Here is a 14,837-nt window from a genome sequence, read left to right on the forward strand (position 1 = left end):
TTTATTTTGTGCTTCCATTTGACTGATTGTAAATAGCATATTGTATTGAAAAAAATATAAATTAGTTATAAAACAAAACATTGTTTTACACACACCTGAACGGCTTTCTATATTCTTCCATAAATTTTAGTATCGCCCTCAGAGGAGTGGTTTTTAGGGCAGATAAGACTTAAAGTTTGTCAACGTTCATTTGTTGTACGCATGGGCATAAGTGCGTTGAACTCATGATGCTCCAAACTTGTGAACATATTAAACAGACGTGTACACGATGATTCCTTTAGGGAAGGTTTTAGTTGTTCCAAAATATGTCTTAAATCATATTGAGGTATGCCTATATTTCGTACATATGTCATTCCTAATTTGCACTGCATGTCACAGAAAACTAAAAGAATGGGGGAAAAACCAGAAAGAGGAACTTAACAATGACACTTAGCAAATAATCTGGAAAACACACGGATAGTACAGAGAACGATGACGAAAGCACAAAACAAACACAAAAAGCTACGCAAGACAAAACAGTTGCATTTTCAACTGATTTTTTAATTTTAAATGTATCTGTAGCACATTGCAATTTTTGCAATCTTTAAATGATCAGAGGGGGAAAAAAACCATGAAATCTTATTTTCCTGCAAATTTAGACTTGTTTTGTAAAATTAGTGGAAAAGAACCCACAAAATAAACAAAAAAAGGCATTAATTCCTTTGTTGGCACAACAAAACTAAAGCCTACTTATTTATTTTCATCAGTGGGAGAGAAAATAAGCTTTTTGCTTGCACATATCCCACTATTTAATTTTCATTCTAACAGGGCGTCAGAAACAAGGGAGAGGTGTTACATAGTTTAAGATAACCTCAATAGATGGCAGCACTTGCCACAAAATCTGCAACAAAAAAAAAACTGAAAGTCCGCCATTTTGCCATATTTCGTATTTATTCTACCAGGGAATTATAACCAAAGGAAGAGGTGTCTTTTTTAAAATTAAATATTACTCAATAGATGGCACCACTTGCCACAAAATCGTTAAAAAAAAAAAAAAACTGAAAGTCGCCATGTTGCCATATTTCGTATTTATTCTACCAGGGGATTATAATCAAAGGAAGAGGTGTCTTTTTTAAAATTAAATATTATTCAATAGATGGCAGCACTTGTCACAAAATCGGCAACAAAAAAAAACTGAAAGTCGCCATTTTGCCATATTTCGTATTTATTCTACCAGGGGATTATAATCAAAGGAAGAGGTGTCTTTTTTAAAATTAAATATTACTCAATAGATGGCAGCACTTGCCACAAAATCGGCAAAAAACACTGAACGTCCTCCATTTAACCATATTTCGTATTTAATCTACCAGGGGATTATAACCAAAGGAAAATGTGTTTTTTTTTTTTTAATTAAATATTACTCAATAGATGGCATCACTTGTCACAAAATCTGCAACAAAAAAAAAACTGAAAGTCCGCCATTTTGCCATATTTCGTATTTATTCTACCAGGGAATTATAACCAAAGGAAGAGCTGTCTTTTTTAAAATTAAATATTACTCAATAGATGGCACCACTTGCCACAAAATCGTTAAAAAAAAAAAAAATGAAAGTCGCCATGTTGCCATATTTCGTATTTATTCTACCAGGGGATTATAATCAAAGGAAGAGGTGTCTTTTTTAAAATTAAATATTATTCAATAGATGGCAGCACTTGTCACAAAATCGGCAACAAAAAAAAACTCAAAGTCCGCCATTTTGCCATATTTCAGATTTATTCAAACGAGGGATTATAACAAACGACCATGACAGTAGTTACCGGCGACCGGCGTCAATGTCGGTGACTTACTCAGTAGTTATAAATAAAACCATACAAGTTACAGCATGGTGTGCTTTTATTGTGGAATCATGCTTTACAAAACTAAATAAATAGGTACCTATCTAAATTTAAAGACAAGTTATTATTACCCCATATATAAAATGGGAATTCACTTTAAATAATGATATATTTTTTGAATAAAATTTGAGGCCCCTTAGACTGTGAGGCCCGGGGCAAATTCCCCTTTTGCCCCCCCCCTAGACAGGCCCTGGCACACACGTAAGTGTTTCGTCGAATTTAGGAGCCCGTTAATGTTCGGCGCTGGCCGTCTCCAGCGAGCATCGACCCGCGTCCCGCGAGACTGCCGCGGTAACCATTAATGTCGCGTAGTGTTATGTTTTTTCTGTGTTAATTGTGTAACGGCTAGACGTCGCCAAGTGTTGGTGAGAGTGTTTTGTAGCGGGACTAGATTAAAGGTAATTCTCACCAACTCGTGTACACTAATTTTCCGGAGTCTCCCGTCCTCCACACGGCCGAGCGGCCTTCACAGTCAAGAGAGAACCATTCAGGGTAGATTCAAGCCGTGTACCTGGCGGGGCACGCGGGGGCAGAGTACCCACGACCCAACACCAACGGCCTAGCAGCCCGCTAGCCTGGCGCCCCTCCGGACAACAAGAGCACCGCGACGCCCGTAGCGCCCGTCAGGTACCCCCCGGGCCTTTTACATAGGTCGGGTGACGGCAACGTGTAAATCATTTTAGTATTTACAATTAACAGCATAATCTTGAGTAAGCGTTTTGAACAATATATAATCACATTTGAAACTGAAAAACATTTACGTTATACTTTTAAACTATAATCAGGTTCAGAATCATGTTAGGCATCTATAATTTCCGTCAAAATATAATATGAATTAGATAAAATTTAGTCTTTAAAACTCCTTTCAGCTGCAAATTTACTGATACATATAGTTATTGATACATATGTTATACTAGTCATGTGCTGCAAGATATTTTTTTTAATTGGTTCATGGGTTTGAAGAATGTTTTTAAAAGTCTTATCGTCAACAGTGTGTGTGTTGATTTTTTCCCCTCATAAACAGTTTGGCAACTGTTAATTTATATTTTGCCATTCTGAAAACCGTCTCAATTAAGGTGCTTGGAGATAAGGGGGGAGGGGGGGGTGAGACGCTCGCTGGTGCTTCTAGCGCGGTGTCTCCTCTGGACTGGCGCGCAGTCTTCTCGTCGTGCGTATGAGAGGCGACCGTAACATTACATGGCGGAGAAATGAAGATAAGTATGTAATGCAAGTCCCTCAAGTGCTTTCAAGAATATGTACCGGGCGTTTCAAGCCTGAAAACATTCTGAAAACACGAGTTTAAGCCATTTTCACTCTGCTTATGTAAAAAAAAAAAGTTTTAAAAGCAAATATGGAAACGAATACTCATCCGCACCCTGCCATGAAGGGTAAAGTAATTTTTGCACTTTGTAAAAAATATGACTTATTAATGAAACTATTGAGAAATTATTTTGATCATACATTTGACATAATTTTTACAGAAAATAAAAATTAATCAACAAACTTTGTTATTTAAAAACAAAATTATATTCAGACATCAGTGTGTTTCAATAAAAAATATTTTTGTAGTGCGGCTGAATAGGTACAGTAGAGCCCCCAGTTTTCTGCAACTTGATTGGCCACAAATTTGTGGTTTAACCACAATTTTATTTTATCATGTTGAATTTTTTAAGTGAAAACATCTGTTCTTGCATCAAACACTAGCTGCTTGCTAAAAACTTTTAACTTCTGTGCTATTACAGTTGTATTTGGCCCAAGTAATATTTAAATGTTAGTAAGCATACAAAATTTAATATAAATTAACTCTTTTTATAAAAAAAAAATTACATACTTTGATTTTCTTTGTTCACAAACCTGTGTGAACAGTCCGTACGCCGTGCGTTAAGTTGCCTTTGAAGTCTCACTTCCGCTTGTTGTGACGGTTGTTTTGCTAATAAAATTAAAATGGTCAAAGATAAGAAAAATTTAGCTCATGCTAAATTTGCAACAAGTTCCATTCTCTAAGATGGACTGTTTTCGAAATACTACTTTTGCCGAAAATGTTGTGAAAATGTAACTTTCTTAAAATAACATCCATAAAAAGTGTGTTTGTTTTCGTAGGAAATCGGGTAAAAGAAGAAAATGATAATAATAATAATCATACAAAATCACATTTCAACTGAGAGCATCAGAAATTTAATTATTTTTTTAGTTTTACCACAATCACAAATTTTTCATATTTTTAATTATAAAATGTATACAAGGCAAAATTGCTCAAATGGTGAAATAAATGAGAAAGTATTTAATTAATTTCCCGTACACATCAGAATCTGAAATGAAAAAATGGTGTCATGCGCCATGGAACACAAATTTATTTTAAAAATTCACTTTTTCCAAACATGATGTTACAAAACAAGTGCTAAAACAATGCCGTTCACTGAATTTTGGATGTTGATTGTAATTTGGGTAAAGATTTGTTCAGATTAAAATACAATCAAATTGACTAACATTGTAGTGTTATTTCATTTTTCTCACAATTTTCCACACAAAAAAAACTGCATTTACAGGAATAAAACTATAACACTGTAATAATTGAAAATTCAGATACAGCTAGTCCCACTAATAACGCTACACCAGTTCACAGGTCAAACACCAGAAGTATTGAAACTGAAATTAAGCTGCAGAAAAAAAACAGTATAAATTATGTTTAAAATGTTTTTATTTTTAACAGTTTCACCCATCATATAACATTGTATTACGTGCATTTCAAGGCGAATTCCATTTGGTCCGAACTTTCAGAGATGCAGGCAAGATCCAGTCTCATCTAGTCCAGATCAGCGGATTTCTACTGCGTTACTTTGTACACGAAACCGTAAAATCTTGCCTGTCATCGTCAGATCTCAAAATTCTAGCTTTTAATTTAATTTTGAATTTAGAATAATGCATCACAGTTCCGGATAATAATTATGAAATTGTAATGATTTTTGTGAATTATTAACTTTTAAATATCTTATAAATTTAACTGATTATCGTCATATTATAAAAAAACAATGTTCTGTGATTCTTAAAAGATACAGAATCATCGTTTGGTTTTTACATATAAAATTATTTTGCACACAACATTTGTTTTAGTAATATTTTGGTTATTTTTACCTTTTATAACCTCTTTAATCGTTCACGTGTTCTTCACCGTTTTAAAGATTCGGTGTGACGGAAACGGGCGGCCATTCCAGTTTTCGCTAGGCACGATTCCGATCGGCTGATTACGTCCCAACATCCGACGTATTTAATAAACAATTCTATAAGAAAAATATTCGATGAAATCCAAGTTATCCAAATGGTAAAACTAACATGGCATGGATCGAGAGTCGGCGGAACCCGGACGTGAAGCACGGACGCGGAGTGACGTGACCGCGGAGCCGGGGAGGGGGCTAGCACGGCGCGGCCAGGCGCGCCACGAGGGCGCGGAACAGCCCCGCGGCCGGGGACTCGGGGAACTCCGCCAGGCAGCTGCGCCCCGTCTCGCCGCACCGCCCCAGCCTGGAGTCCACGGGCAGGCTCCCCAGGAACGGGACGCCCGCCAGCGTCGCCAGCGCCCGGCCCCCGCCGCTGGAGAAGATGTTGGTGCACTCCTGCGCCGAGCGGACAGCGCGCGTGACGAGAGAACTCACAGCAAACCTCTCTTCTTTCCAAAACTAGCGGCTGGTCACGTTATTTTATTTATTTATTTATAATTGTAACATGCCAACTAACAGGACAGAGCCTTTAATGGTTGGCACACAATTAGACAAAAATACACTCACAATAATTAACATAAATGAAAAACACAAAACAATACAATGTAATACATGTAAAAACAAAACGCACATAACGAAGACAATAAAACAAAATTAAAACGTTACAATTTAGACAATACAGAACTAAAACACACATGATCATTAAGAACTACGGAAAATAATTGAAGTCTTTATCAAATTTATTAAAATTGGTTACTAGCCTAAACATAAGATCATTACTTCTATTAACTGTACATAAAGTGGAAGTTAAACGACTGTTAAAAGGAGGTACTCTTAAACCGGGGTTGTCAAGTATATATTTATAGCCACGTGGTTTAACAAGACAAGAGGAGAGGCGTCTCGCGGTTGCTCCGTCATCCTCGGTGGCGGCGAAATAAACACGACGAAGAAAGTCTGCCGTGTACCGACAGACATTACGCGAACACTCGGACACAGGCCACAGACACAGTCGTGGGTTAGCGGTTTCCCTGGACTATCGACGGCTAACTAACTGTATCTACCCGCGTGCGGATCTCGCACGTTTCGCGCATATTTTTTTTTAGTCTGACAACATGTGCTGCGACCCACATGCAGTTTTTTTATTTTTGACGTGACGTCTTATAAATTCTAATGAACGCTGGCTGCACGCACGGAACAGCACAACTCGTCACGTTCCGCCCGAGCCGAGCGTGCAAGAACCGGCCGACCGCCGTGCCAGAAAATCTGCTATGATATCAAACAGGTTAAAGTATGCAATTTTTCATCAATGTTTTCTCCTGACGTTACCACGTAAAATTATCGTCCGTGAACCAACTTTACCGACAACCCTCTTTTTTATTTTGGGTGGGAAAAAACTGACATTGCACTGTTGTGGCTGACCATGTGTGCTCGGCAGGAGGGAGAATAAAAAAGGGGGATTGTCTGTAAAGTCGGTTTACGGGCAATAATTTTACGTGATAACGACTTAAGAAAACATTGATGAAAATTTGCATACTTTTTAATTTTCAAATATTATTTACAGTTTTTGCAAAATTTAATTTAAATAATTTGTTTAAGTATAATCACGAACAAGTAGTTATAGAAATAAACTGAAATCAAATCAGCGTCAATAAATTGTTAATTTGAAATGACAAAATTGGACAAATTAATCAAATTTTTTTTTTAAATTTGCTGCTTTTAAAAAGCCCCGCCTTAACCTGTTTGATATTATGGAAGATTTTCTCGCACGGTTGGTTGGCCGGTTTACCGCACGCTCGGCTCGGGCGGAGCGTGACAACGAGTCATGCTTTTCCCGTGCGTGCAGCCGGGCCCTCTTTGATCGATAGGACGTTATCACGTCGAAACCAACCAGCCGGAGAGTAGGGGACGAGGGGGCGGCTGCGGTACTCACGGTGCAGGAGGGGCAGACGAAGCCGCTGAGGTTCTCCAGTATGCCCAGCACCGGGATGCCCGTCTTGCGGCAGAACGTCAGCTCCTTGCGCACGTCGTCGATGGCCACTTCCTGGGGCGTCGTCACCACCACTGCCCCGTCGCAGTTCAGGTCCCTGGGAACAGCCGCGCACACGCGGGGTTACCAACTATTTCACCCTGGCCATAAGGGACACTGAACCCCACCTGATAGAGCGGGGGTCTAGATTCAAATTGGTGCTATTTTAGCAGTTTTTGTATCTGAAAATAAATTATGCGCCTGGTTGAAATATTAAAATATTTTTGGTATTGGCCTAATAATTGAAGGAGTAAGTGGATGAAGGTGTTATGTTGCATTGAAAAATTGACTAAGTCCAAGGATGAAGGTGTTATGATGCATTCTATGTAATGGTAAACACACCTTCCTTCTAACTTCAAAAATAACATAGTTACGAGTTGATAAAGGTGCTATGTACTCATAAGCAAGTAGCAAACAAATTATTTTCGGAGCCTTTTTCTCAAAACAATAGTTTTGTAACATAACACCTTCATCCACTTGCCCCTTCAATTTTTTGAGTGATGAATTTAATACATAAAGATATGATAATAAAGATAACTTTATCCGTTTTCAACTCAACACGGTATCAACATAAACATGACGGACTAAGCACGGACGAGTGATGCCACCTGTCGGCGTCAACATGAACTATTTGGTGGCCAGTGAACTGCGGAGTTAATGGAGCCTCGCAATGTCTCAATACATATAACAGGTGGTGCGAAGCAGGCGGGGGAAAAATACTTTTTCAATTTTATGCAGGTGTGTGAATTGAACTTAAAACAAGATACGGGAAATATCATGTCCCGTCCTGCCTACGTACGGGATAATTCTTTTAGTCACAGAATACGGGAAATCCCGTACAATACGGGACAGTTCGCAACCCTACGCACAGACAGACGTCCCGTCCTGCCTACGTACGGGGTAATTCTTTTAGTCACAGAATACGGGAAATCCCGTACAATACGGGACGGTTGGCAACCCTACGCGGGGTGCACGACACGGCGCGGACGTACTGCGTTCCCTTTCCTGCCCGCTCGCTCGCCGAGTTACTTCTCGCTACAAGAGCGCTGCAGGTGACGACAGACACGCAAAATGTAACGGAACTGAAAAGACTGGCCGCAAAAATCCACGGAAAATGCGCCGTTAGAAACAGTTATGGTGCTGGGAATCACAAAACTTAAATTTCCAAACATCATTTTACAAATCCGTACTTTGCTTTGGTTTGTTTTGCACCAAAATTATATATTTTTTTTTCTAAAAACTTGTAAAATTTCATTAACTTGTAAACTAATACACTGATTTAAATAATTTAAATTTATAACAACATGCATAGATGAAAACCACAGAGGAGAGATGTATTACAAAAGATTGCACCAAGTCATTACGGACGGTAATGTTCTGTACGAATTACTGTAACTATCCTAAATATTTGAAGCGTACAGTAAGCACCCGTGCGTTAAGTTTACTAATACTGGTAACAAAAATCAATAAGTGAATCTCAACGTAGCTGTTTGTGTTTATTTGAATTAAGACAAAACCATGTTCCATTTCAGGTCTGTTGCACTGTGAACTCACACAAGTAACTTCTGTAACTTTCTTTAATGTTAAACATTCATAAATTTATAACAGATGACAGTTGCGCATATCCTAGAAACAATTTTTTGTTTTCATTCCCCACTATTTAAATGTAAATTTTCTGAAACTTGTTATTATTTAAAAGTATGTTCACACATATTATTTTGTTGCAAATGTATATTTCAGTTTATTTTGTACATGTAGAACATAAATAATACCTGTACAAATTACTTGTTCCATAGCCTTACGGTATATACCATAACCAAATGTAAAGTGTGAGTGAATGAATAAGTAAATAAGGAATACTTGTTTCACACACCTTACAGATTTAGGTCATTTGCCACATAAATTCTTCCTTTTAATTTTTCCTGAATTCAACAACAATTTAGACTCGTTTCTTAAAATATATAAATATATATAATTATTTTTTTAAATTACAGCATAGTAATCTGATGGATTAGAGGCACAGAAATTTCGCGGATTAATTTGGTCGCAAGCTACAATGCAAACACTTAAAAATCTCGCACTGTGTTCATGATTGGACCACAGTTATTTGGACACGCCCCTCTGCGAACGTGAGCCAATGATGTCCCGCTAGGGGAGAAGTAAGCGAATCAGGTTAGTGCCGATTAACAAGAATAAAAAAACGTTTCTTGCTGACGAATCGGCCGATGGAAGAGCGAACGTTGGTAGAGCTAACACAAAGTTCTAAAAAATATGGACCAATATAATTTATTTAAAAAGGAATTATTTCTTTATTTATCACATAAGGCTTTTTATAATATAGATGATTATGAACAGGAGGTAGCTACGTAATTTTTTTTTTTTATGTATGACTTTTCTTTTATATCTAATTTCTTTTATATATAATATATAATAGGTGCTTATTCATAGAATAGCAGCTGTTATATTATATTATTTTAATTTTGTAATGCTTTTAATACTGTTCTTGTACCTGTTTATGTGTTTGTATTTATGTTCATTTGTAATTTTTCTTTTGACATATTCTATACCATTGTATGGTCTATTGAGTGAAATAAAAAAATCAAATCAAATCAAATCAAATCAAATCAATGCTTGGAATTTTCGCCCGACGTCAAACAAACCAGCGAGATGCCCGGGTCAGGCGAGAGACCGACTGACCTGACGTTCTCCATGACGGTTATGTGCTCGTCGGACGTTCCGGGGGGCGTGTCGATGACGAGGTAGTCAATGTCCCGCCAGTACACGTCGCTCAGAAACTGCTTGATCATCGCTGCGGACAGACACAGCATTTTGCTATAGTAAAAAAAAATTATGAAATTAATACAAATTTGTTCATCTTCAATGTAAATATCATCATAAAAATGTAAGGAAATACTAGCTTTGAAACAAACAAAAAATGTTTCTTTTCGTAAAGCGAGTAAAGCAACGAAAGATTTTGTTACTTATTTGTACAAAGAAATAAACCCACCTTAGAATATAGTTAGACGGTAATATGTATATAACAAAAAAAAAAGTGAAAAAGTGACTACAAATGTTATCTACAAGATAGGTGGACAAAAGTTTTCAAAATAACCAAACAAATGCGGAGCTGCAGTCTGTCCCACGCTCAGATCGCAGTACACCACTACCTGGTCTGTTGACATTGATATTCTTATTTTGTATCACATTGATGATTCAAACAAGTTTTTATTATTCTACTTTTGCTATATATTAATTATTATAATTATTTATTTGAAATAATTAGGGATAGTAACATGTCAGGAAAAAAATGTGGAGAAAATTAACGTGTGTCCCAAATATTTTCAATGATTTTATTTGACGGCAGTGACAAGTTTTTTCTGCGGTCGCAGAACGTTGCTTGAACATGATTCAGATGCTTACGGCCGGTTCCACCGATATCGCCCAAGGACAGCTCAAGGCTCGTGTGAGGCTGGCCTGCACACTTGAATCGTTTCACCAGTGGTCAAGGTACTCCTAGAGAGATCTTAAGCAGAGCTTAATTCAGGGGCCCCTTAAGTTATTTCTTAGTCCTTACCAATCCCAAACAAGTTAAATAAAAAAATGTATATTGTGGAGAAGTGGAGAAACACAAAGAACTGCCCAAAGAGATGTAAACATAAGTGATGAAATTAATGTTTGGGTTAAAGTTTCGGAACAGCTAGCAGCCAAGGCGATGAATATTTCTACACATGCATAATTATCATGAAAAAATAGATGAAAGTGGTTTCTTTGTGAGATTTGGCAAAAAAAAATATTAGTAAATGGAAAAGCTTAGCATTGCCGAGCTAATCCATACGGGTCCGTACCCGTCTGCGTGCTATTGTAGAAACACTTCCATGAGATCCATCTCCTATTCCATGTTATTGCAGAGCGGGCCTAAAGGTCCATGGGGTTACGCTATGCACTGGGGTTTGGCAATCAGTTTGTAATGACGGGGTGTTCCGTTACGAGGGTACACATGTCCTCTCGCTCGCGGCCAGAGCGGACGGTCAGCGGCCGGGCCGAGAGCTACCTGTCTTCTTGGGGCCGCGCCAGACGACCCCGTCGTTCCTGTCCTTCAGCAGGAAGCCGATGGACATGACGGCCAGCCGCTGGTCTTTGTCCGCGTAGATCGGCACCCAGCTGCACAGCCCACACGCAAGTCCAGAACAAACTTCCGTCAACATGAAACTGTACGACAAACTTCCCTGGGTAAAAGGTTCCGCAACATGTGCCCAAGTTTATCCCTTGATCCTGACGGCATACTCCTGCACACATTGATCCTATGGTACATGATCAAGAACATGATTGTACGTGCTGGACTGCGATAAAGCCAAAATAACAATGCTCCAAAAAAATCATCAAAATTAATTGGCATTTTTAATCCAAAACTCAACTCGGATGACAAGAATGAAAATCTTATAATGCATCAAATTAAAAGAATGTAAATTATATAACTGTGCCACAAATTGGGTCTACATGCATCATTTTGTGTTAGAATCAAATTTAAATAATACACTACAACTTTACTCCTGGCGATTTTCTTAGGATCAGTATGTTTCCCAATATTTGACTTAACATTTGACTCAAAATTTAAAATTTCACTTTTTTTTGGGAAAAAAATAACCAATTTTTTTTTTAAGTGCTGCATTTCGAGAGCTACAAGACGTACAGAGCTGCAATTGAGCTCAAATTGTGGCATCTAAAACATCCTCATCTTGAAGATAAAAACCGCAGACACGAATGAACAACTGCGTTTTGAATAATATCGGTGTTCTGGACTGTGATTTTCGATGTTTTGGGCGTGGTGGGTTTCGAAACAGTACATTGGGGAGGGGCAGGTTCCTGGTGGAACGCCGGGCTCACCCCTCGGGACACTGGTGCACGTCGCGGCCCTCCAACTGCAGCAGGTACGGCACGCTGGGACCGCACAGGTCCACGTCCAGTAGCCCCACCTGCGGACAGTCACCCCTCATGCACCAGCACATTTCCTAGCTCAGACGCTTTTCCCAAGCAGAAATAAACACACTTCCCCAAATTTTTATTATTATTATAGCTGCAATTGGGTACAGAAGTGCCCAGTGGCAAGCATTCTCCCCACTTCCCCCTCACTCTCCTTCTGAACTGGTCCACACTCCCAGCCGCCACACACTCCTCCAGCCTGTTCCATTCCCCTACCGTCCTCACGACCATCACATTTTTTCCCCTTTCTGTTCTACACCTCTCTTTGAAAACCTTCCTAGTATTTTCCTTCCTACTTCTAGGCATTCCCATTATGACTCGACCCCCCCAGCTCTCCCCATCCTCCCACTCCACTCAGCACCTGGTACATCTTGACCAATCTCTCCTTCTGTCTTCTATCCTTTAAGCTCTCCCATCTCATTCCTATCATCATCTCTGTGGTATTGCACTCCCCCTTCCCTTCTCTGTCTGTTCTCCCCCACTTGCCCTTCACCCATCTAGCTGCTCTCCTCTGCACCCCCTCCAGCTCCCTCTCAAGTACTGCCGTGTATGGGTCCCACACTGCTGCGGCATACTCCGGCATGGGGCGGACCATAGTTTTATAGGCCTTGTCACGTATGCTGCTGCTTCCCCCCCCTGAGCACTCGTCCCAGCATGCCCAGTGCCTGTCTGCTCTTCTTCACTACCTTGTCTACATGCTCCCTCCATGAAACTTCTTTGCTGAGGCGGCCACAATTTTCGAGCGTCAAGAATACTCCGTTCGCAGGTAAAATGTACTATTTATTTATTTATTACTTATTAACCTGCAATTGGGCTTTCACCCGGTGGCAAGAACTCCCACTCACTCCCCTCTCCCCCCCCCCTCCATCAGCTTTCTCCTCAGCTCCCTCCCATCCCTGACCTCCACCATTTCCTCCCCCAGCCCATTCCACTCCCTCCCCGTCCTCACCAGGAAGGTGTTCCGCCCTCTCTCTGTCCGCCTCCACACCCTCTGGAGCTTACATCCGTGGTCTCTTCGTCCTCTGTACTCCCCTCTATGTACTTTGCTTCCCAATTGCCCCCATCCCCCTTCCCCCTTCAGCACCTTGAACATCCTGACCAACCTTTCCACTCTTCTTCTCCTCTGTAACGTTTCCCACCCCAACTCCTTAATCATTTCCGTTGGGCTATGCAGTTTCCCATCCTGCCCCTCCTTCCTTCTCCACATTCCCATCACCCACCTAGCCGCTCTACTAATTGTAATATTTAGACAAGCGACTCTCATTTACCTTGTAACCGGAATCTTTCAGCGCGAGGGCTAGTTGGGTGCTTATGGTTGATTTACCAACACCACCTTTCCCTGACAGTATCAAGATAACGTGCTTAACACCGTCCAACATTTTGCCTACTTGTTACTTCAACAACAACCTGTTGTCTTTGAAATTTAGAATATTTGGAATTATCTTTCGTATTCGTACGCCGTGTTTACAGTTTGAATAAGATAACCCAATCATAGACTAAATCATCAAGTAAATAATAGTACACCAATATTAGTCTCAAAAATATCTATGTATTTCCTTCCAAAATCCGCCAAATTTTATGACATAATCAAAAGACGCCGTAAAGGTTTTAACACTTCAATGTAATGTATGGTTTAAACTAATAAACAATAATTTCAGTTTGGGTTGAAGTTTTTTTTTTGCATTTTAATTTAGTTTATTGTTTATAATTTGACTAGGAAAAAATAGTTATAATTTAATGAATCATCAAAAGTTTGTATAGGATTAACCATTTAGCCCAAACCCTTGTAGAATACGTTTTAAAACTTTGAGCATTTATCGATATAATTCATATATGTACAAAAAATTGATACATCGATAAAAATATATCGATGAGTAATGAATATTTTTTTCTAATTAAAAAAAAAAATAGTCTTCTAAACGTTAAAACGCTTTTGAATTTTTCAGAATGCACTGATATTTAATTTACTGGGAAATGTTCGAGTTTAGTTGGAATTAATATATTTATTTTAATGTATATTTATTAATATATGAATTTAAAACTTGAAATATTTTAAAGTGAGGTCACAGCCGGAATTGTGACGGTTTTGAAGCAGAGACCCAAGCGAAAATGGTATGTAAAGACATTGGACTTCAATGTTCACAATTATTCTAGTATCAATCTCTAATTATGAATCGAGACCAAACATGTATAGACACAGTTACAATTCGTAATGCGATTTTGACTTGGACAGGAAAATGGAACCGTCCACAATTAACTTACCCCATTAAACTCGCTTTGTCTCGTTGCCAAATGCCCGTTCTTCAGTGGAAGTACCCGGAACATTTGACATCGCGTCTCCACAGTTTCCACAATTCACGGAAACTGTAAATTTGCAACCAATGAGATTGTATTTCAAGGTTACAAATATTTTAATTAAAAAATTATACGCTTCAAGGCCATAGCATGGGCAGAATTTTACATGCACAATCAAAATAAATCACGAAGTCAAAATAAAAGACTAGATATGCTTGTAGTTAAATAATTTTTAACGTATTTAGAACAAAAAATAAGGCTACCAGGTACTTATGTATTAACGCCACCGCAGCTACAGATTTGGCGGTTTTTAAGGTTAGCTACGTTAAAACAACTTTCAAACGTTGTGGACGGTTCGTTGGGTTAGTATAGCTACATTAAAAATATTATAAAATATTTCTTATGGTTGCTTGGGAATTACCAATTTATGATGTAGCTATCCTGAC

General features: G+C 38.8%; 2 protein-coding genes across 8 annotated transcripts in view; one reads left to right on the plus strand and one right to left on the minus strand.

Annotated features, from left to right (window-relative positions):
- Window positions 1-4,555: 4,555 nt before the first annotated feature.
- On the minus strand, window positions 4,556-13,705 carry LOC134541438 (cytosolic Fe-S cluster assembly factor NUBP2 homolog). Its single transcript, XM_063384898.1, has 6 exons — window positions 13,365-13,705; window positions 12,001-12,089; window positions 11,168-11,277; window positions 9,814-9,925; window positions 7,021-7,174; window positions 4,556-5,486 (listed from the first exon to the last, which is right to left on the minus strand). Exons 1-6 carry the CDS (start codon window positions 13,473-13,475, stop codon window positions 5,286-5,288), a joined length of 777 nt encoding a protein of 258 aa, XP_063240968.1. The 5' UTR covers window positions 13,476-13,705; the 3' UTR covers window positions 4,556-5,285.
- Window positions 13,706-13,972: 267 nt separating this feature from the next.
- Window positions 13,973-14,837, plus strand: part of LOC134541425 (intraflagellar transport protein 56) — a 50,366-nt gene continuing 49,501 nt past the window's right edge. For 3 of the 7 annotated variants that reach the window (XR_010076633.1, XR_010076635.1, XM_063384871.1), the window contains exon 1: window positions 14,013-14,208. Coding sequence is in view for 5 of the 7 variants with exons in the window: in XM_063384871.1 (XP_063240941.1) it covers window positions 14,206-14,208 (3 nt within the window). In the remaining 2 variants the exon portion in view is untranslated. Of the gene's footprint in view, window positions 14,209-14,837 lie in introns of all 7 variants that reach the window. The other 4 variants (XM_063384867.1, XM_063384868.1, XM_063384870.1 and 1 more) reach the window with 3 other exon arrangements.

Source organism: Bacillus rossius, chromosome 18 (assembly GCF_032445375.1).
Source record: "Bacillus rossius redtenbacheri isolate Brsri chromosome 18, Brsri_v3, whole genome shotgun sequence".
NCBI lineage: Eukaryota > Metazoa > Arthropoda > Insecta > Phasmatodea > Bacillidae > Bacillus > Bacillus rossius.